The 23,789-nt window shown below is 39.5% G+C and overlaps 1 protein-coding gene across 4 annotated transcripts in view; it reads left to right on the top strand.

Annotated features, from left to right (window-relative positions):
• scn8ab (sodium channel, voltage gated, type VIII, alpha subunit b) overlaps positions 1–23,789 on the top strand; it is a 42,518-nt gene that overhangs the window by 6,329 nt on the left and 12,400 nt on the right. Inside the window, exons 3-20 of one of the 4 annotated variants that reach the window (XM_005739607.1) lie at positions 4,782–4,900; positions 5,120–5,209; positions 5,304–5,432; positions 7,409–7,500; positions 11,342–11,560; positions 11,746–11,809; positions 12,471–12,612; positions 13,196–13,402; positions 13,483–13,764; positions 16,054–16,410; positions 17,688–17,820; positions 18,125–18,363; positions 19,193–19,366; positions 19,580–19,936; positions 21,477–21,650; positions 21,779–22,075; positions 23,279–23,396; positions 23,542–23,696. In XM_005739607.1, the coding sequence (XP_005739664.1) occupies positions 4,782–4,900; positions 5,120–5,209; positions 5,304–5,432; positions 7,409–7,500; positions 11,342–11,560; positions 11,746–11,809; positions 12,471–12,612; positions 13,196–13,402; positions 13,483–13,764; positions 16,054–16,410; positions 17,688–17,820; positions 18,125–18,363; positions 19,193–19,366; positions 19,580–19,936; positions 21,477–21,650; positions 21,779–22,075; positions 23,279–23,396; positions 23,542–23,696 (3,348 nt within the window). Of the gene's footprint in view, positions 1–4,781; positions 4,901–5,119; positions 5,210–5,303; positions 5,433–7,046; positions 7,139–7,408; positions 7,501–11,341; positions 11,561–11,745; positions 11,810–12,470; positions 12,613–13,195; positions 13,403–13,482; positions 13,765–16,053; positions 16,411–17,687; positions 17,821–18,124; positions 18,364–19,192; positions 19,367–19,579; positions 19,937–21,476; positions 21,651–21,778; positions 22,076–23,278; positions 23,397–23,541; positions 23,697–23,789 lie in introns of all 4 variants that reach the window. The other 3 variants (XM_005739609.1, XM_013912522.1, XM_005739610.1) reach the window with 3 other exon arrangements.

The following is a 23,789-nucleotide window of genomic DNA, read 5'->3' as shown; positions in this document are numbered from 1 at the left end:
GAAAGCTTGATGTGCTTTCTGTATGTGGCATTTCTGTAACTGTCGTATTCTAGCAGCACCCAGTCTACCAGTCTGCACAGGCTTGTGCAGGGCAGCAACTGCTAGTGGGTGCACAAGGGGAGCTCACAGCAAAAAGAGCGGTTGCTTCTGAAGCTCAGCATGTAGCACTGCACACACCATTACATTATGTCCCTATCCCATCATCTCTGTCAGTGTGTTTGTCTATCTCCTTTACTCCCCTTTCTCCTCTCCTTTCCGCTGCCTCCTCTCTAGCATGTTCTTTTCTTTCGCGGTGTAGTAAATTAGAATGAAGCCCAGGCTTTAGTGCTCTGTCTGAGTCCTCAGTCTCTGATGACACAGCATCCTCCTGTTCTGAGCTGAGTGAGGAACGGATAGAGGGAGGGGAGGGGGGTTGAATGTGCTTTCACTGCTAGCCAGGTTGGTATTAAGAGGGAAGGTAGGGTAAGGGGTGGAAAGTGTTTGGTTTTTGTTTGCAGCACAGCATATGGGTAAGGAAGTGGGATGACGCAGTTTTTCTGATACAGGTGAATTAGCTTTGAGTCATTCATATTTAGATGCGACCGTCTGTCCACTGAGTTTCGACGGCAGCGAATGAGCTATATTTGCTGACACTTAGTAATTAATTAACATGTCTCGTGATGCTGGTTTGCCATAAAGGAAGTGCTATGGAAATAATACTTTGTCAAGTCTAACAATACTTTTACTTTTCCATAAATTTATTCTAGATTGACTTTGTCCATACCAGGTACACTTTACAGATTGGGTTTTTGACCGTTCTCGCTTGCAAAAGTGTACCAGATCACGACAGAAATAATATCTACTTTGCCACTTTATTGTTTGGTCAGCATCTTAAAAGGGTAAAAAACTGCATGTTTGTCTGGTTTGGGTTAAAAATGATTCTAATGTAATCGTTTGTGCATTTTTGTTTGATCTGCTTTATACATTTTTTATGTCCATCTTCTAATACATGTGCTAATCACAAAGACTTAATTGTTGTCAGTTTCATAAAGAAGTAATTAAGAGAAATAAACCACCTCTTCCCTGTGACTTACTTACTATAATCTCCCCTTTAAGATTTCATTGAGCTTTCTTTGTTTCTCTTTCCTCCTCTTCTCATCTCTAAGTTTCTCTCTCTGCTGCATGCCTACCAATTCCTCCTACTCCTCCTCCTCCCTCCATCTACCCATCCATCTCAGGTTTGGCTCTCTCATCTCTGCAGCTCTTTGGCTTTCTGTTCTGCATCACTCCCCCTCCATCCTCTTATCTGTCTCTCTTTGGCTCTCTTTGCTTGTGTCCCGTACCTCCATGTGTCCGCTCCATGCAAACACAAACACATCTGCAAGTAGACTGCCATTGTAGCTGCATTCTGTCTCCTGATTCTTGCATGTGCTTTGTTGAGAGTTATTATCATTTCCACAGCTTTGCAGCAAAGGTGGCTTGGTAGAATGAAGCCCGACCTGCTGAGTCGTGCATTTAAAGGTGTGCATATTCATTTGTTTATAGCAATATAGATCAGTGCTATTGTGATAAGCGTATGCACTGTACCTTCATGCACTTTGTGTGAATGACTGCAGTAATCATTATGTGCCGCACAGTCATTTGTTTGGTACTTATCTACTATAGCCACTCGATTTGATTGTATGTTTATCCATTTGAAGAGATGCAATTGAACCACTTGTTCACTACATGTTAAATATTTTCATCCCGCTGGAATGCTTTGTGAAGGCTAAAACCTTAATTTCATATTGATGAACTGATTCACTGTCTGTGATCCTACTTTACAGAGTTTGTTCAAGAAATTAATTAAACCAGGGAAAATTGTTCTGTCAGTTAGGCGCTTTGAAGAATTTAAACAGTCAAAGTTATCCTTCACACATTCACTCAGCTGCTGATTTCATTGGTTGGACTCAGGATGGTGGCTGCTAACGATGACATGCTTCACGTGTGTGCCTGTTTTCTTGTGCAGGTCCTTCCATCTAGTTTTATTCTTTAAAAACTGTGAAAAGTGAATTCCAGTTTACAAAATACTCTTATAATTTATATCTGACCACAAAGATTTGCTCCCATTTTTGGGATCAGGAACAAAAGTTGGACTGTCCTTTTTTTTTACTCATATGTTTTTACTCATACGTTAGTTCGACTTTTTTTTTTTTAAGAATATGACTTAGGATGTGCAAAAATAGCCTGTAAAAATGACACGTTTACTAAAAGAATTCATTCATTCACTATATATAAGGTTCAGCGATTCATTGATTATATGATCAATTAAGGAAACTGCCTGACATTTGCGAACCTTGTAGTAATCATGCCAAGTTTGCGTCAACAGTAGATTTTTCTGTCTCCAGGCTGAGACAATTCATAAAGTAGTTCGAAAGCCTTTACAATTGAGTCTACGGAAGGTTCTGCATTCCCAGTGCAGCAGAGGGTGACCTGGAGTACTGTGAAAAAATCTTGATCCACTCCTCTTTTCTGTGCTGCTAAGGAGCCAGACGTTCTTGTAGTTTTGGTTTTTTTTGTGGATACCATCTGCCTTTTCTGTCATTTTCAGTCCAGTCCTTTGAAAATAATCACAGACACACTGCTAGTGCATTAAAAACATGAATAGATAATGAGACACACACAGTAGAAAACTATCACTCATGGATTGACCTCCCCAGAGCTCGGACCTCAAAATTACCGAAGGAGTGTGGGATCATCTTGACAAAGAACATAATAAGACAGTCAACATCCACAGACGAGCATTGAATGTCCTCGAGGAAGCCTGGAGAACTATTCCTGAAGACTGCTTAAATTACAAAAAAGGCTTGGCAAATTGTACAAGCTCTGTTTTTGCCTTATAGACTATATTTCGATGTTTGCTTGTTCATGCTTCAATAAATTGCAGCACCTTTCCACCCTGTATTCTTAGCAAACGGGATGGGTAAAGATATACCATACTACAATATGGATTACTATACAATAGAGACTCAGGTTTTATGATGACTCAGGTTTTTAAAAGCATCAGTAAACCCATATGACTTATCTATCGCAATATTCTTGACATTGATTAGCCTATCATAGTCTTGCACAGTGGGCATATGCTGCTAATGAGATATTCCTGTTCTTCCATCCCAATGTTGTATTGGTGAGCGAAAACCTTCACTTGACCTCTGGGAGAGATTTACCCTTTGGACAAGACTTGGACAAGTCTGTGATTTCCTCTTTTTTCTGTGGTCATTAAGTAGATAATCCTTTTTATTTTTCAAAAAAAAAAAAAGAAAGTAAGAGGATATTTTGAGTAGTGTTTATGATCTATGGACAAAAAGCAGCAGGAAAGGGAAAAGGAGGGGAAGAGTAAGGAGTTGTCTGATCTAGAGGATACATTTTGTCTTTAGCCAGACTAAGGGAACTATTTTTGATTTAATTAGTTTTCTGGACACCACTTGATTCAGGACACTTTGAGTCGCCTCCTCGTTTCTTTTCCCCTGGTGGATATCCCAAACTCACGGTGTGTGTATTTGTGATGTGGTTACTAAAGACCAAATGCATCTATCATATGGGTTATCACTACAGAAGTACAAGGATTCCTCGTCCTTTTCGTCTTCTTCTTCTTATCATTACTGTTACTATTATTATTTCCATATCGATTAGCTCAATGAACTGAGCTAACTGATAATTGATATCCATCCATAACATTTTATGAATGCAAGCTCACTGCGATATAAATGATTAGCTTTTGAACTAAGAGGATAGAATTGCTGTTCTTCAGTGAGGGCATAACAAAGAACATGATCAGTTTTCTCCATATAGTGGCAGCTGATATTGTCAGTGATGTCATAAAGACGCAGAAGAGGCTGTTGTGAACAAAGACAAATATCCAGGCAGCGTCCACATTCATAACTCACTTACATTTACATCCAAACAACACATTTATAAATTGTCAGTGAACCATCTCTAAACTGCATTGCATGTAGATACAGAAAAAAAGAACAAGTGCTTGCAGCAGCTGCAGCTATGAATGCATAGTATCCCTGTGTTTGTTTGCAAATAATTCCTCTTACTGTCACTTCCCATAGTTTTGTCCAACACTGGGCTCAAACATCCACAAACGTCCACAAACAAACACACAATGCTGTCTCACCCCAGTGCCCAGCCCCACTTGGCCCGGTGCTGTTTATGGGTGGGGACCGGAGCAGTCGTTGAGAGCCTAGAGTCAGCAGATCTGCCCTGATCGATGACAGCATTTGCCATCTCCTTCCAGTAAGAGCTTTAAACTTGGGATGAAGAGAGACATTTGGCCACGAAAAGGAGAGTTTCCCATGTGCCTGTCTGCTGATCCTGAAGCTGCTCAAAGCTTTTATCAGGGGGAAAAGCTGGCCAGGGCAAAGTCCCAGTCTGATGTAAGAAGGACAGAACTGTAACCCTGATTCCTGGGTGAATGATCACCCATGTCAGTAGAGACTCTTACTGCTGCTTTCTATGTACCTTTATCTCTTTATTACCGTTTTTAACCTGTATGCTTAGATCATTGCAGGGTAATTATTTCCAAATACGTATAGTCACAAACCAATAAGCAGGAAGCACAGTATAAACTCCAGTATTACAATCAGCCTTGTAGATACAGAAGAAACCAGTGTATTCAGAGGTCAGCTCAGTAAGCTCTATCATCATACTTTCAATAAGATAATATGAAGGTCTTCAGACTGTTTACTGAATATTTGACATAGAAGTGTTTGTAGGGTTTGTCTGTCTCACTATCTCTGTCTCTCTCTCTTTTTCAGACGTTTATAGTCTTAAACAAGGGGAAAACACTCTTCCGCTTCAGTGCCACGCCCTCCTTGTACATCATAAGTCCTTTTAATCTATTTAGGCGAATAGCTATTAAAATTTTGATACATTCATATCCTTTCAAGTTATTTGATTTGTTTGCCTTATAGTGAATGAAAACATTTTTTCTGTTTGCTGTTGAAGTGGCCAGCTCATTGTAAGTTATTTTAATGAACTATAAGGACTAAATGTCCCTGCTGACTGCTCTTCTTTAAGTTTGTCTTTAATGTTAAAGCCATATTTCAGTTATTATGGACGCAACTGTTCAGTCTTTCCTTAACTGTGTTCTCACGCTATTCAGCATGATCATCATGTGTACGATTTTGACCAACTGCATATTCATGACATTCAGCGATCCCCCGGAGTGGTCCAAGCAAGTAGAGTAAGTCCACCTCCATACTTCTCCTCAGCAGTCATATCCTCATTTGATGTTCTCCTCACCTTTTTTGTCCTCTTCTTTTTTTTGTCCTTGAAAGGTATACCTTTACAGGTATCTATACGTTTGAGTCACTCACAAAAATTGTTGCCCGAGGTTTTGCCATCGACGGGTTCACCTTTCTCAGAGACCCTTGGAACTGGCTGGACTTCATGGTCATTTCAATGGCGTAAGTACTTCAGAACACATTGATTTGTAATCAACAAAAATACGACTCCTCCCATCTGAAAGATAAAACTCGCAGCTTGAAAACGGCACAGATAAATATGCACTGTCTGAGTCTTCTTTTGCAATCTTGACTCAGATTATATTTGTATTTAAAGTTTATATTTTATTGATCATAGAACAGCCAACAACTGCGACTTTGAGAAGTTGAAAGATTGGAATCAGATGTTTGTGCATCCTTCAAAAGTCTCGAAACTTCTTAAAAACACATTTTCTGTTATAAGGCGTTTAAAATGATTGAATTGACTTAACTTCAGTTGGGATGGGTCCTAAAAGTTTTCAGTCTGCCATACGTATTGATAATAAACACATAAGGACAGTCTCTTTTCCTTAGTTTTCTTTAGTTTTATCTTATTCTCTTTTTCCTGAGCTAACATAATAACGTATTTAAGTTTCGTCCCAGAAAGGAGTTTAAAGTGTTATGGGAAAGGTCCTAAACTTAAATTTAACTGCTGATGCCAGCAATACATTTCTAAAAAGTTGAAACATTAACATGTTTACCATATGAAAGTTTCTGGCATATTGTACTCATACTTCATAGCACAGTACCTGCATTCATTTTAGAAATAAGCTCCTTATTTGATCATTTTCTATTCAACCGTCATACTTCTTTAGTTTCTGAGCTATTTTGTTCTGGCCCATCTTAAACGAGCTCAGTGAGTTTCTGGATGCATTTTGCTGTTGATAATATGGTATTAAAATTGTTTATGCACTGATAAATTTTAGGTTTTGTTAAGGTTTTCAGAAGTGCTCCTGAGCCCATTTAATGATTTCCACTGCAGAATTATTAGTTATTATTAATTATTATTAGAATTAGGCAAATTAAAAAAAATCAAAATCAAACATCAGTTTGCTTATATGAGTTTTAATCTGACACTTTTGTGCAATTTATCAGTCATAGTAACAAAGTACAGTACGCACATTTTATGTTAAATACTCATATAAGCTCAGAATGATTTGAACATTGTTAAACTGGGGTTTTATTTGTGATTCTACACACTGGCATGTTTCTTATCAACACTTTTTTCATTGCCAGTTTGCTCTTGCCTGGGTATAGATTATGAATTTCTTTCCTTTTTCCTGTTTGCCAAGTCGTGCATGTGTGAAGGCAACAGGGGTTAGTTAATTTGAGAGAATGAAACCATTTATCGCTTTATTCACAGTTAAAGTGATTGTAAGTTGTAAGTAAAGTTGATTGTAATGCACTCAAAATAATATTCACTTTAGTGTAATTTAATTACATATAAATTTTACAGTACAAGGTAAAACAAAATTTTCTTGATTTGCATACATCCAGTTTATACCAAGCAAATTTTCCTTACCAGTTAATTATTTGGATAAATAAATCATGGATTTTATATGTTTCTGTTGCATTTTGCATTTTTGGGTGTGATTTGTGTTGATATTTTTAAAATGAAACACTTCAACACAATGACTAATCCACATCACTCCATCACAGTTGCTGATGATGCTTATTCACATAGTCTGTATTAACCTCTTTCTTTCTTTCCCCTGGTCAGCATGGCTGCTGAGTAACTGTATCTGATCCACCTTGCAGGTATATAACAGAGTTTGTAAACCTAGGCAATGTGTCAGCTCTGCGTACGTTCAGGGTTCTGAGGGCTTTGAAAACAATTTCAGTTATCCCAGGTAAGAGAGTCCAGGTGTTTGTGTTTGCGGGTGGGCGAGCCACGGGGTTGATGTTAGGTGTGGTTTTGTTCCACTCCCTCTCCTCTCCTCTTCTCTCTGCGTTCTCTTCCCACTGGTTGAACAGGTGTTCTTGCTCTCACCGTGGTGTCCCTCCTGGTCTTCGATGGTGGTGCTGGTGTCGTGTTCTTGCGCATACGTGCGTGTAGTTATCGTGTGTGTGTGTTGTGTGTCATGGGGCTCTGTTCTGTGTGTCATCCTACCTTGTTACAGATATATAACAGAGTTTGTGGACCTTGGGAATGTCTCGGCGCTGAGAACGTTCAGGGTTCTCCGAGCACTGAAAACTATTTCTGTCATTCCAGGTGAGACTCCCATTTAAACACTAAGGCTGAGCTTACATTACCTCTTAGCTCTATTTGTTTCTTTCATTTTAGTCTTTCTTTTACTTTTAAAGAAGGTATTGATTTTGAATTATTTCCTTTGTTGTTTAACTTTTTATTTTTTATTATAATCAAAAATGGTAGCAATACATTTTTGATAGGCTTAGCAGTCTACTTGCACCTCACATTAAATTAGAAATGTCCAGAGCTGGCATAAATTAAAGGGAAAAGTTTACTCTAAAAGCCATTCTGCATGTTGTTAAAAGTGATTAAATGAACAAACTAATTATTGTGAATTTTTTCACCAACTGTCACATCAACTGTGCTCAGTTTTACTACGTTCTTTGATCCAAATTATCACTGCAGGGATTTGTTTTTAACACTATTTCATTCCCTAAGACTGCCAAGCCTAATCTGACAACTGCATGAAGCTTTGAAGTACATGCTATTACACGTTTGGCTTTAAGAGGCTATTCTTTTTATTTTATTTTATTTTATTTTATTTTATTTTATTTTATTTTATTTTATTTTATTTTATTTTATTTTAATCAGGATGTAAATAAACTTTTTTTTCTCTTTTGAAGATCTTTATCCATCCTGGGAGTGAAAGAGAAAATATAAAGAAATATTATAATGTGTTACATTTCTTTGCACTCATTTCCTATTCTTTGGTGTGATAAGAAACTTAAGTCCTGATTTCCAAATTGACATAAGTTAGCGAGACAGCCTAAATCCACAGAGTTGTTACAAGTATTCCAAGGTAACCTTCCAAGTACCTTGAAAAACTGTACATGAGTGTAGTGTACTACTGTAATCTAAATATTTCATATGCTCTAATTTTCTTTTTATGTTGGCAACAAACAATAGGTCTCATTTCTGTATTTTTATATACATCACATTCAGCCGTTGTATTTTTATGACAACTCTGTAAGCACCATCGCAGCACATTACATGCTTCACACATACAGCATACACAGACAGGGTACAATAATGTTAATTCCAAGCGTACAACACTTAGTGTGGTAAAACCAGCTTGAAGTTTCAACACCATGAGAGAGAAAAACAGATGCCCGGGATGGAAATGGTTCTTCGGTTAATGCAAGGTCATCACCACGTTTTAGACGAGTGATGCTGACATAGTCACTTCCTTCAGCCTTAGCGTTTAAATGACCTGCATGACACCTCTCATTGCCCCCTTACCCCCTACCTACAGGCACGTACTCTTCCTCACCTGTCCTCTCTTTCTCCTCTTCACTTCCTGCTTCCTCGATTGAGCCTGATTATGTCCACTGTTATCTGTTTGTTGTGCTGTTGTGTGCAGTTCATTTGTTGGATGCAGTGTAATTATAAAAGAAAGCTACTCAGGGATGTTCCCATAGATGAACACACAGATTTAAAGGAAATTAGGTCTTTTTCACATGGATCCTAAGTTACACAGTTGTACAGTTCCGATAAATCAGCTTCGTATTTCTTTAGCTCTCACTGTGTACATTGTGTACAGTTGTTATTTTTTTTTAAAAGAAAGTAAACCAAGTTTCAAGTCTAAGGTTTTACATATTGGGACATAAGAAAAAGGGTTAGGGTACTCTTCAGATCTTAAAATGATTTAAATACAACCTAAAATCAACAACAACACGTGACATTTTGTCCATTATTTATTTAACAAAAAACTAAGACAAAGTGCAGAAGCAGTGTGTCAACAATATATCTTATGATTCATCAGCTTATAGAACCACTTTGAGCAACAATAACTTGACGTCATCATTTCCTGTTTGACATTATCAGTCTCTTACATTGTTGTGATGAAACCACTCTTGGACCGCCCTTCTTTACAGCGTTGCTTCAGTTCCTTAAAGTTCACTGATATTTGTTTGTCCACATTTTTTTTTTATCATTGTCCTGTTCAGTGACTCAATGTCAGCCAAGCCATAGCTATAGAAATGGCCTCACGTTTGAGAATATTTTGGTACACAGAAGAGTTTACGCTTTGCTTGTGCTGCTGCAAAACCAGCCCAAATCATCACCCCTCCACCACCGTGCTTCACAGTTGGTGTGAGGTGTTTGTTGTGATATGCTGTTTGGGTTTCACCCAGTGTGATGCTGTGCATTATGACCAAACATCTCCACCTTGGTCTCATTGTTCCAGACATCTTGTAGTTTCTTCAGATGGAAATTGGTGAACCTAAGTTGTGTTCTCATGTTCTTTTTAGAGAGGAAGCTTTCTCTTGGCTTTCCTCCTAAACATACTTGTTCAGTGTTTTTCTGACTATACCAACATGAACTTAACATTTTACATGCTAACTGAGATCTGTAGTTTGAAATGTAGCTCTTGGGTTATTTGCAGTTTCTCTGAACATTGCATTCAATTCTTCAGAATACCGTAATTCCAAAACATCTGCTTTTATAGAGGTGGTGCATTTGATAATCAGCACCTGGCTGTTTTTCACACACTGCTTCTGCATTTATTTATGTTAAAAAATGATGACACAGTATAATATGTCATGTCAGTTGTTCATCCATCTGAAGTTTTAATTTGGAGAATAGCTAAGGACCAGATGATTTTTATCATATGCATAACATCAGAATTAAAATTGTTCAGCTTCTTTTTATATAAATATAAATACAAAAGTGTGCCTTTCTAATGGAAACATCCCCTACAGTGGTAGTATTCGTCGTAGTGCCATATGCTCTCTGTAGAAATTGAGTGTGATTTCTTTTTAATAGTCTATGACAGAAAAATCAGTGCTGTACACTTCAGTATTGGTACGGTAAACTTTAACTAGAACAGGCCAGAGGTGATACAGTGGCCAAAGCTAAGCTTATCAATGACTAAATATTCAAAATGCAAAAACCTGCATAAATGTTAGATTTTTCTCTTAATATAAACACTCATTATATTAGGTCAGCTGAGCAGCCTGCAGTCTTAATCTAAATTAATACAAGGAACGCTGGAAGTCAACAGGCAGAAAATTAGTATGTAGGCAGGGGAGACGTGGAGAAGCAGGACAGCATGTTCTTCTACGTCTAAGGTGCATAAATGTATCTGCAAACAATGGCTGTCTACACTTTTTTGTTACTTTATGGGACTACCTGTACCTGTTTATTTTTTGGATAGCAGACTATTACAGATTCTGGATGAAATATCTCACAAACTGACTGGTTTTCTGTTAAGGATGAATTAGGGCTTTAACAAAAAAAATGAAGGAATTTAATTTGCATATTATTTTGAAAATGCGCCACTTTATTCTACTAAATAATAAAATAAAATTAACTTTGGTTAAAACGTAGTTAAGTGATAGTTCAATTACAAACACACAGCATACAGTAGCTAGTGCTGAATAATTAATCAGAGTTTGGGCTTACACTTGCATCGAGGCAGAAATGACAATGAAAAGCAATGCCTATGCACTGGTTTTATTCTGTAAGGGACTGCACAACACACTCTGAATGTCAATTTCTGGTATTGAGACTTGGCAGAGCCGGGTGCAGATTCTTAAGAAATCACTCCGATGCCTGCCAAGTTTAGCTTTATATAAGAATCTGCACAGCACAGGGTTAAAGACAGAATTAGTTTATACATTACCTAATTTACCCTTTTCATGCATGATTCGAGTCAGCTTAGAAGTGCAGCTATAACACTGAACCCAACACATCTAGTGCGAAAACATTTTATTTGTGTCTTATTTTGTGTATGTGTCTATGTGTGTGTGTATTTGAATGTGTATCTCGGTGTGCATGTGTGTGTGAGTTGTGCCTGTTTCCATGTGTGTGAATTTGTGCACATTTGTGTGTGTGTGTGTGTTATTCATATGTTAATCGACAGGCCTGAAGACCATTGTGGGCGCTCTAATCCAGTCTGTGAAGAAGCTGTCGGACGTGATGATCCTGACCGTCTTCTGTCTCAGTGTCTTCGCTCTGATTGGACTGCAGCTGTTCATGGGGAACCTGCGGAATAAATGCGTGATCTGGCCGATCAACATGACGGCTCTGTACCCGAATGGCAGCCGGGCTTTTGACTGGGGTGAATACATCATGAACACCTGTAAGTGTTGACTTTAAAACTTGATTAAACTTTGGGACGCGTATGCAGCATTAGAGATTCTTTGACTTAGTCATGATATCTGAGGGATGAAATATTAACAGAAACGCTGACTCACTCGGGTAACACAGACTCTTTGCCCAGTGGCCAATGCAAGTGACTGCTCTCTCTCTCTCTTTTTTAAATAGCTAATTTCTACTTCCTCCCTGGTCAGCTTGATGCTCTGCTATGTGGAAATAGTTCTGACTCAGGGTAAGCCAGTACTTCGCTCAGTAAATCCTCACAATTATATTTATGCTATGTTTACAGGAGCTGTCTGCCATATTCATGTTGTTCCACCACACATCTTAAAATATTATTAGAAATTTAACAGGGGGGCAGTCGGTGTTTGGGGTATTTCAGCATCAGATCCTTTTCCTGGGATGACCCAGCTAATTTCTCCAGTCACAGCCATTACGAGGCCTTGTTGACGCTTTCTTCCAGTGCAGTTACTCCTTGTGACATCAATGTATTCTTGTTTTCTTCTAGTTTGTGCTAGTGCTCCACATTCCTCCTAAACACTGCTACCTGTCATATGTTGGGCTGTGGTTTTATGCCTGTAAGTTTCTGTTGAGCTCCAGCCAGTTAAACTTTTGATGCTTAGATATGCTTATTGTTGTATTTGGAGGTGTAACCACGGCCCTGTCTTGCATATCTCCAGGGGATATTTGATCGTATTTTGATCTGATGGATTCACAGGGTGTGTAGATTAAAGAAAATCAAAAAGCACACGAGATATTTTTCATCTCGTTGCATCCAGGGCAGGGATGTAGATCAGGATGCATGTTATCTTACCTGTGTCGATGTCAAAGTGGTGCTTTTCATTCACTTTTTAAATGATGGTTTTCGGTATTGCTCTGTTATCCTCTATCAGACAATGTCCAGAGGGTTTTACATGTATGAAAGCTGGAAGGAACCCGAACTACGGTTATACCAGCTTTGATAGCTTTGGATGGGCTTTCCTCACCCTCTTTCGTCTCATGACCCAAGACTTCTGGGAAAATCTCTACATGCTGGTAAAGACTTGTTTTATTAAAGCCTCTCAGTGCCCAGTAGCTACCTCTCCCTCAAGCAGCACACTTCATCATAAAAAATATATATGAATCATCAGATTAGCATGGATGTCTGAATGATTCAGCACTTTTTGATGCTTTTAGGGACACAAATGCATGTGCAAATTCAGTATGTGCACCAAAATCTGTTAAGGTAGCTGCACTACCATGACTGTGAGCTGGAATATTTCCTGCTTCTGTAGACCATCACCATCACAAGCATAATAGCTTCTCCTTTTTTGGCAAAATAGGTTTGTGTTGTAGTGTGTGTATGTGTATGTGTGCGCAGACTATAAGGCATCGTTTCAGTATGGACGTTTTCCCGGAGAAGGTCTTCGGACTGTCGAAACATCAGAAATGCTGACATAGCACACAATATAGAGTGCATACTAAAATCCAGCAGAAAAAATCCATAAACATTAAAATAACTGTGCACCAAGGAGGATTTCAGTTATATTTTATCATTACTTGTTTCATTTTAGTCTTAATCATGCATGATAAATTACTGATTCATTCACTTTTATGCTATGTCTGTGTTTTCTGTGAGACTCTTCGAGCTGCAGGGAAGACGTACATGATCTTCTTTGTGCTGGTCATCTTTGTGGGCTCCTTCTACCTGGTGAATCTGATCTTGGCTGTGGTGGCCATGGCCTATGAGGAGCAGAACCAAGCCACGATTGAAGAGGCACAGCAGAAAGAGGCAGAATTCAAAGCCATGCTCGAACAGCTCAAGAAGCAACAAGAAGAGACTCAGGTCTGTCATACTCTCTAATATACATACACCAATATGCATTTTTCATAGTTTTAGGTTATCATGTCTTTTTTTTCTCTCAGGCTGCTGCCATGGCGACATCTGCTGGTACTGTGTCAGAGGCTGCGTTAGAAGATGAAGGTGGGGGGCACTTGTCCCGCAGCTCCTCGGAGGTCTCCAAGCTGAGCTCCAAGAGTGCAAAAGAGCGTCGCAATCGCAAAAAGAAATGGCGACAAAAAGAGCAGGAGAAAGAGAAAGGAGACAGTGAGAAGGTGGTTAAGTCCGAGTCAGATGATGGCAGCAAGAAAAGCACCATTCGATTCCCAGGGAGTCGACTGGGAAGGAAGACGTCCATTATGAACCAGGTAAAGTTAGCGAGAAAAGCTGTAAACTCGAGAGCTTCAGCAATGACCCCATAGACTGTATATAAAAGATGGCTGTGGATGCTGTGATGTCACTAGTGGTGTTGTGGCCTTCTAAATCGAAGTAAAAACATTAATGCTCATCCTCCAGCTTCACTGTGCTAAAGTGTTTACATTATTCTAACCATAGCTCTGTTTTTAGCCACCAGGTAGCAAATCTTTATATGACAGTTAGCCCAACTTCAATAATCCTACAGACATTACTGCTGTTTAGTTTTCTGTCTTCATGTGTGTCTGAACTGATAGGAGAGCAGTACGTTTTTGTTTTTTAGAACATGGTATATCATCTTTAGAAGGAAACTTGCGAGTTAACTACCTGCTTATCTGTTAAACTTTGTAATCCTTTTTATTGTTTCCTGAATGAGCAGCCCAAAAATCTGGGCTGTCACACACACACACACACACACACACACACACACACACACACACACACACACACACACACACAACCATGGCTACATCACTTTAACATACAGACCGAAGGAGCTGGGATCTGTTGGATGAGTCACTGTACCTGTTCTTACTCTTGAATCACAGCTACCCAGATGCAAAAGGCACCAACAGAGCCCCCACATGTTAAGTTTATTGACTACAATTACTTGCACTTACACCTAGTAAAATCTATCTGTCATTCAAAACAGCCATTCCTATAATAATGTATAACTTTAAGCCTTAAAATTAAAATGGGTGAGTTTTTATTTTATTTTTGCTATAAAGTTGGACATTTTAACATGTGGGTATAGGGGGATTGAGTTACTTTTGTAGCCAGTCTCTTGTGGCCATTTAAGGAATTGCAGTGGCCAGGATTTGTATGGGGATCCAAGAAGCATATGTGTGCCCATCCAGAGCTTGGGTGGATGTGATGATTCAGCTTCTTCCTGCACTTGGTGGTTTAAGCAGTGACCTCGTTGTGGTATCAGCTGTATCAGCCTCTCTTGAGCCACAGCCCTCTTGGGACTCTTCCTGCCACTTCAGTTGTCATACAGGCAGTTTTCCTACTCTTCTTTCACTCATTGCAGGACCTTTTGAGACTTTGGTTTCTTACTACTTTGTCTACATTTGTTGGCCAGTCCTCTGTACTTTATTTGTGCTTGTACGTATTTGTATTACTTTATCTTTCCCTGCATTGCAGTTGCAGACAGGATAGAACAAAATAATAATCAAAATAACCCAAAAGCTTGCAGTGAGCTTTTCTTTCGTTAAACATTGTTACATAGTTTTTTCTCAATGAACACCACAATGTGTAATGCTGAAGATTTTCAACATTAATACTTCACTTATTAAGATCTAATGTGTCATTTAAGTGTGACTTTTAAGATACAGATAATCGTTTTTTTAAATTAATTTTTTTAGTAGGAAAAAAATGGACCGAGATGAACATCACTGTTTTGCCTATTTGCCACATATGTGGCGTGGTGCAGAAAAATTTAATATGTGTCTACAGCCTCAAGATATGAAGGATCATTTCTATGTTTATCATCTGAGAAGTGATCCCCTTCACCAAAGAGGCGGAAATGTGATGCAGGGTTTACTTTACAATAGAAGGTGTCTTGAGGCTACTGTCGTTGTGATTTGGTGCACTATAAATAAAATTGAACTGAATAGAAAAAAATGGGACCAGCATCTAGGTAAAATGTTATCGTCTTATTCTTATTGTCAGCAGCTTAAACATATAACCTTCCAAGTTCCATACAGCTGACGAGCTGGCTAAATAACAAGAGCAGCTAGTTCTGAGCTAACATTATGCCTGCTAATGTTAGACTCAAGGGTCCTAAAAATCACACTTTCTCATTGATAAACAATTCAATTACATTCTCACGTTTTACTAGTTTATTCGATAAGTGTCTGAATCTAACAAGGATTCCACTTCAAGGAAAGTTACAATAACAGTGGCTAACAGAGGCTAACGACAGCTAACAGCGGCAAAAACAGCAGAGCTTAACAACTTACACTGTGCCGCAGTCATCAATCTCCTGCTACTGAGTGGTGAGATTTTACACACTGTAATGTTATTTTTTTGGAGCAATGCAGTTCTTCTTGAAAAGCAATATAACATGTTTTAAATATATTATGGTTATATTTTGTGCCTACTGCCTGTTTCTCATTTCTTTTTAGTTCCCTTCCTCTGATTTATTCTTGTTTTATATACCCCACCTGTACACATCAACTAACTCCTGCTGTTTTAAATAACTCCTTAATTCTCCCTGTCCTCATTTATCTCTCCTCTTTCAGTCACTACTCAGCATCCCAGGCTCACCCTTCATGTCGCGCCACAACAGCCGCAGCAGCATCTTCAGCTTCAAAGGCCGTTCCAAGGACATGGGCTCAGAGAATGAATTTGCAGACGACGAGCACAGTACAGTAGAGGAGAGCGAAGACCGTAGAGGATCCCTGTTTATACCTTACCGTCGCAACAGCTACAGTGGCAACAGCCAGGGCTCATCACGCATCCATCCGCTGGCACCCCACCCTGGAGGGAAGAGGAACAGCACAGTGGACTGCAATGGCGTGGTGTCTCTCATCGGCCCTGGGCCCGGCAGACGGCTTCTGCCTGAGGTGAAAATAGATAAGGCAGCCACTGATGACAGTGTAAGGACGTCCATGGGACACCTAATACAGTTTAGGCATGATGTTGGTGGCCCGGGTTTCTGCAGCTTCTCCTTCACAACCTCTTCCCCTGCCTCTTGTTCCTCTTTTCCCTAAACCCAGTATCTCCTTTTTTCCACTCCCTGAGTACACAGAATCTGTTTTATTTTTTCACCATACACTGACTCTTAGACTTCCAGCCTGATCTAATGCCTTTTCACTTCTTTTTTTAGCAGCACTAGAAGTCACTAACCAGTTGAAAGAACATCCGCAAACTCACTCCCTTGCCAGAATCATCACCATTACTTCACTAACAGTAATGCGTAATGAGATCAGCCCTTTCGAGTTGCCCTAACAGTTCAATCACTGAGAAAAAAATCATTATTATATGAAATTCTTTTCATTCTTTACTTCTACTTCCTCATTCTTGAGGGCTTTGTACATCTGGACACATACTATTTTCTATCACTGTTCTTATCTGGAGTTCTTTTTTCTTCTTCTTCCTTTCAGCCTCACTTTCCCTCTGCTGCCTTCTCTTTCCTCCTTGCCCTCATTTATCCTCTGCTTCTGAGAAATGGATGATGCAACGACAAATATGAAACCTTTTTTTTCCTGTAATAAATGTCTCTTGTCATTCTAGCTAGCATGGTTGAACCCTCTTTTATTGTCAACCAATCTACCTGCTTTTTACCTTCTCTAAAGTTTAGCATGATGTGTCACCAAATGATGTCTTGATGTCTTCCACTCTTGTTGACATGCATGCCACTGCATGCATTTTACTGTTTCTTAGGGATTGTATTTTTGTCATGCACAGTAAATGATGGCAAAATTAGAATGTGCTACCTTAAATTCTCAAAAGTAAAAATACCTCAAATCAGATTAAGTCATAATGGAAAAAAGAGGAATTGAAATTGAGCCCTCTTTCAAAAAAAAGTTTTAAATAAACCCTGGTTCTTTACCTGGTTGTGCTAATTTAAGGCACCTATTTGAGAATTTACAGTAAGAACTTGAAATGTATTTGATTATATTTTCTGGAAAATGTAGAATATCAGTACATTATTTGATACTAAAGCGACAGTTCTTTTGCCTTGTGAGCAGACCTCAGATCTCTTTCATGATTTAGATGGATCAAGTTGCATCTTGTGGCAACTGCTGTTGTAATTTGGCGCTATATAAATAAAATTGAATTGAATTGAATTTAGATAGCTGTGGAGCACGAGGTTGAATGTCTGTTTAGATTCATGTAATGACCGTGACATCATGTCTTTCTCTGAGTACAGACTACAGACGTTGAGATTAAGAAGAAGCACTCTGGCTCTCTCATGGTGTCTGTGGATCAGCTCAACTCCTCCTTCAAAGGGAAGGACCGTGCCAACAGTCAAATGAGTGTAGTCACCAACACTCTGATAGAGGGTACAGAGAGTTTATATGTTTCTCTTGTTCTTTCTAATCCTGTGCTGTTAATTGTCAGATTAGCTCTTAGTGCTAAAATACGTTGAGGACATGAAAATGCACAAGTAAAAACAACATCAGTTTTCCTCGGTATCAACTAAGTGACAGCTGTTGTTGCAACTTGTTAGTATATGCCCATAAGTTGCATGTAATTATCACATAAGTGAGGTGTTCAGGAGTCTAGATGTTACAGCACATAATGTCACTTAAATAACTAAATGTTAAACATTTCACGTCCCCCCTTTTCTTCCATCTCTTTGTGCAGAATTGGAGGAGTCTCAAAGAAAGTGTCCTCCCTGCTGGTACAAGTTTGCTAACGTCTTTCTCATCTGGGAATGCTGTCCCATGTGGCTAAAACTCAAGCACATAGTCTACTTGATTGTCATGGACCCCTTTGTTGACCTGGCCATCACCATCTGTATTGTTCTCAACACCCTTTTCATGGCCATGGAGCACTACCCAATGACTCCACATTTTGAAGAAGTCCTGTCTGTTGGAAACCTGGTAAGAAGCTGCAGTCAGTCTTTATTTAGTCTTTTTTCTTACTGTTTCCATTCGTTTTTGTTGTTGTTTTATGACTACATGCTCAGTATGTCTCTCAGGAGGTACAGAAATGTCGTAGGTGTATTGTGTGCCTCAATTACCTCAAGCCAACTCATCAAAGCTTCATTTGATATGTGCACTTAAGAATATATACACATACCGTATACAGGAATCTGATGGGGTCTCATTAAAGATTTAGTACCATTTTAATGTAGCCAACTAGGCTTGCCTGCCAAACTTTTATTACGTCCACTCACTCTTCATCCGTTGCATCTTGCTTCCTTCAAGTCTGCTGAACCCTTAACTTGCTCTCAGCTGCTTCCATACAGACATAAGCCTGTTCAACACTGATTTGACCAAGTATATATTAACAAGATCTGTCGCAGACATTCTGGTTTGTCTGTACTCTGTCTGTGCTACCAGATATCACTGTCGCACAGCTGTCTGAGGGCAGAAATACTGGCAGGGTGTCAGATATTAAGACAGGAAATGAGGTCATAGGCATTGGCATGCAGTCCAGGAACTGAACTCAGAGGAATCTGCGCAGTATGATGGATGGTGCAGTGTGAATCACTGGGTGTTCTCTGCAGCACTAACTGGACACATGGTTAGCAGAAGGACAATACAAAGCAACGAGTAATATAGTTAATTACGAATTCTGCTGAAACATATCCTTGTTAATTTTTTAACAAGAAATGCTTCAAATGCAATCTAAGCATGCCTCTTTATCCTGTTTCCCGAGGAAACATATTAACATATTCTTCATGTTTTTCTCTGTGTGGGTCTTTAGGTTTTCACTGGCATCTTTGCTGGGGAGATGTTTGCCAAGCTAATTGCCATGGATCCCTACTATTACTTCCAGGAAGGCTGGAACTGCTTCGATGGCTTCATTGTGACTCTGAGTTTAGTCGAGCTGGGACTGGCTGATGTGGAAGGCCTGTCAGTGCTCAGGTCTTTCCGATTGGTACGTGGAAAATAAGAGACATTTGATTTGACCTTTTGTGGCCTTAATGTACAAGCTAGTATCAGGTAAAATTTGTGCAGCTCTCTTTCTTACTGATCATCAGATCAAGGCTGACGTTAAGCCTGGCTTCTGTAGATATTACATCAGGTTGTGTTTTGTAGATATGAAAAACTATAATTAACCCTGTTCGTTTGTTTTGTGCTTCTCTTGTAGTTGAGAGTGTTTAAATTGGCCAAATCATGGCCAACACTCAACATGCTGATCAAGATCATTGGCAACTCAGTGGGAGCTCTGGGTAATCTAACCCTGGTGTTGGCCATCATTGTCTTCATCTTTGCCGTGGTGGGAATGCAGCTATTTGGCAAAAGCTATAAAGACTGTGTGTGTAAGATTGCAGAAAGCTGCGAGCTGCCACGCTGGCACATGCACGACTTCTTCCACTCCTTCCTAATTGTGTTCAGAGTGTTGTGTGGGGAATGGATTGAGACCATGTGGGACTGTATGGAGGTGGCAGGACAGACAATGTGTCTAACGGTCTTCATGATGGTCATGGTGATTGGTAACCTAGTGGTAAGCAAAGACAGACATTACATAGTGTACAGGCTCCTGAATTATAGTAATCCATTGAAGTTTAATAGATACATTGCTGTGAAAAAGTATTTGCAGTTTTCATGATTTCTTTGTTTTTTGCATATTTGTCACACTTACAATTTTCAGATTATCTAACAATATTAGACAAAGATAGTATATACAAAATGGTGTTTTTATGATGATTTCATTTATTAAAGAAAATAATATCCAAACCTACCTGCCCCTTGTCTAAAAAAGTAATTACTCTCCTTGTCAAAACACAGTTTTTGGAAAGCTGAGTTACAGCCAACCCAGACCAGTTAAATCAAGAAATCACTTAAATAGAAGTTGTCTGACAAAGTGAAGTAGGCTAAAAGATCTCAGAAAGCAACACATCATGCCGCAGTCTAAAGAAATAGCTGAGAAACAAAGTCACTGACATCTATCAGTCAGGAAAGTGTTACAAAGCCATTTCTAAGGCTTTGGGAACTCCAGTTGACCACAGCGAGAGACATTATCCATAAACAGAGACAACTTGGAACAGTGGTGAACTTTCCCAGGAGTCATCCAGGACGTCACAGAAGAACCCAGAACAATATCTAAAGAACTGCAGACCTCAGTTGTCTCAGTTAAGGTCAGAGTTCATGATCAACAATAAGAAACACACTGGGCAAAAATTGCATTGACACAGTTCCAAGGAGAAAACCACTGCTGACCAAAATGAACCTCAAATTCTCGTCTCAAATTTGCCTAAAAACATCTTGATGATCCCAAAGACTGGAAAAATATTCTGCGGCCGATGAGACAAAACCTGAACTTTTCGGAAGGTTCAAGTGCTGTTCCATCTGATGTAAAACTGACACAATATTTCATAAAAAGAACATCATACCAACAGTCAAACATGGTGGTGGTAGTGTGATGGTTTGGGACTGTTTTGCTGCTTCATGGTGATTTTCCGTAAGTGATGGAACCATGAATTCTGTTCTCTTCGAGAAATTCCTGACGGAGAATGTCTGCCTATCAGCTTGTGCCATCAAGTACAAGTACACTTAAGAAGCAAGACAATTATCCAAAGCACACCAGAAAGTCCACCTCATTTTGGAGTGCCTAGTCAAAGTCAGGAGTTAAATCTCATTGTGATGCCTTAGCACGATCTTAAACAGGCTGGTTTAACAGGATTTTCAGAAACCCTCCAGTCTGGCTAAATTTAAAGAAAAGATGTGAAATGTGAAAGCCTCATTGTCAGTCACAAATGCTCCATTGCAGTTCTTACCACCAACTACGGTACAATCAGTTGTTAGCCTTAGGTGGCAATAGCTTTTTCACATCAACTTTTTCCTTAAATAAAATCAGTTTATATTTAAAAAATGCATTTTGTGTTTACTCTGGGGTTTTTTTAAAATTGAAATTTCTATGATGATCTGAAACACGTGTGAAAAATATGCAAAAAAAAGAGAAATCCAAAGGTGGCAAATGTTTTTTTCCAGCGCTGTATATTGTGAGTGCTAAAATGAGAGCTTCTGTCTATTTTCCCTTTGAGGTGCTGAACCTGTTTCTGGCCCTGCTGCTGAGCTCATTCAGTGCAGACAACCTTGCTGCCACCGATGATGATGGTGAGCCCAACAACCTCCAGCTCGCGGTTGCTCGCATTAAGCTGGGGATTGCCTGGTTCAAGGCAAACATGCGGGTTTTTGTAGCCACAATGCTAAAGAAGGTACCATATAATTGAACATTTATACACCTCCTTGTTTAAATAACATTGTTTTGTGTCAGACTCCTATTTGATGGCAGTTTGTTTTGTAATAGCGCTTTTTTCATTGGTTGTTTTATCACTATGACAAGCAGCCTGTCGAAGACGAACAGAAGCCTTTGGATGAAATGTATGAGAAGAAGCTCAACTGCATTGCAAATCACACAGTGGATATCAATCGAGGACTGGACTATGCTAAAAATGGCAATGGGACCACCAGCGGAATTGGGAGCAGCGTGGGAAAGTACATGATTGATGACGACTACATGTCCTTCATCCACAACCCAAACCTCACTGTCTGCGTTCCAATCGCTGTTGGCGAGTCTGACTTTGAAAACCTTAATACTGAAGATTTCAGCAGTGAATCCGATGTGGAAAACAGCAAAGATGTGAGTATCATCTGCCCTTGCTTTGCAGGTAGTTTTAGTAAATTATTGTTTTGATGTCAGAGGTGATGAGGTTGCTAAATATAACATGGTAGGAAGCAATGCAATAGTGCAGTAAACAGAATAAAGTTGAGTATATCGTGCAATATGCAGTAAGTGGAACTCATCTGAGTTGCCACACTGGAGAGACTTAGTTTAACTGACATTTAAGAACATCCATTTAGACAGGAGCGCTGTAACACTGAGCCTGAGTGCTGACCCTGCAGACAGCCAAGAACAGCAGGCAGACAACAGACTGCCCTGGTGAGATGACAGAGAAGCAGAGTCACAGTCTACTGTACAGTATAAATGGAGGAGAAGGATAGCCAGACCCAAAGTGTGTGGAGAAGTCTGATGGGTGGGTCACCTTGACCTAGTTTGTTGTAGGAAGAAAGGAGATAATGCAGCTGAATCACTACTCTACCTGCATCAGGTTTATATTCTACTGAGCTTCCTCAACCACAAAAATCTACCCAGCGCTGCAGCTGGCCAGAGGGCACGCTGCAGCGCGAAAGCCAGTCAGAAAAGCATGATGGCTATTTTGTAAAAAGAATTTTAAAAAAATGGTGGAAACAGGGGACGAAGGGGTGAATGTTGATGTGCATTCACTCTTCAGTGAACTGAACTGTCCTGAGTGTTTGTGAGTGTTTTTGTCGAGTTAACAGTAAACGACTAATATCAAACGTGTATCTAAAGTATTGAATGAATCGTGCGATTAAAACACACATTACCTTACATCCTCTTTTCCCTCACAACACAGATAAATCCCCCGATTCTTTCAAATGTGTGCCAGTGCAATCCCTCCATTGTGTTTTGTGAGGTTTTGTTTTTTTTCTACTTAGGTTCTGTTTTGAGTGTTTGCTGTTTGCTGGTGTTTTCAATGCATTTGACCTCTCAGGGCCACCGTATAATGACTATTATTAACAATTCAAAGAATTACTGATTATCTCTAGTGACTAACATGACTTTTAATAACTGCGCTACATGGCTGTAACGTGTATACCTCCATTTATAAATCATGTCATGCATATAAACCCAAAGGATGCATTAATGTAATGGCTTCACTGGCACTGTGCCTTATACATATTGTACGCTTTCAGCATCTCACTGCCGAACCTATAACATTCAGAGAGAAACTAAGAGGTTGAACTGATCTCTTTGTCCTAGCTGGATGACACCAGCTCGTCTGAGGGCAGCACAATAGACATCAAGCCTGATGTGGAGGAGGTGGCAGTGGTGGAGGTTGTGGAGGAGTATCTTGACCCAGAAGCCTGCTGGACAGATGGTAAGTGGTGATTAATTTTTAACTTTTTGGTTAGTAATAACAACAAGCCCACACAATATGTTATCGGTGTACTGTGTTAATGACAGCTTATTCACAGTTCAATCCATGATGTATATCAACAGTCGTGTTTTCATTTGGCATGCAGAGTGTGTGGCCAAATATAAGTGCTGTGATGTTCCCATTACTCACGGGTGGGGGAAGTACTGGTGGTTCCTGAGGAAGACCTGCTACCTGATAGTGGAACACAACTGGTTTGAAACCCTGATCATCTTCATGATCCTGCTCAGCAGTGGGGCCCTGGTAAGAACACACACACACACACACACACACACACACACACACACACACACACACACACACACACACACACACACACACACACACACACACACT

This window comes from Pundamilia nyererei, unplaced genomic scaffold, assembly GCF_000239375.1.
Source record: "Pundamilia nyererei isolate P.nyererei 1_Seehausen unplaced genomic scaffold, PunNye1.0 scaffold00092, whole genome shotgun sequence".
In the NCBI taxonomy this organism is placed as follows: Eukaryota; Metazoa; Chordata; class Actinopteri; order Cichliformes; family Cichlidae; genus Pundamilia; species Pundamilia nyererei.
Note: the sequence above shows the minus strand (reverse complement) of the source record. Positions and strands in the feature narration are given on the sequence as shown.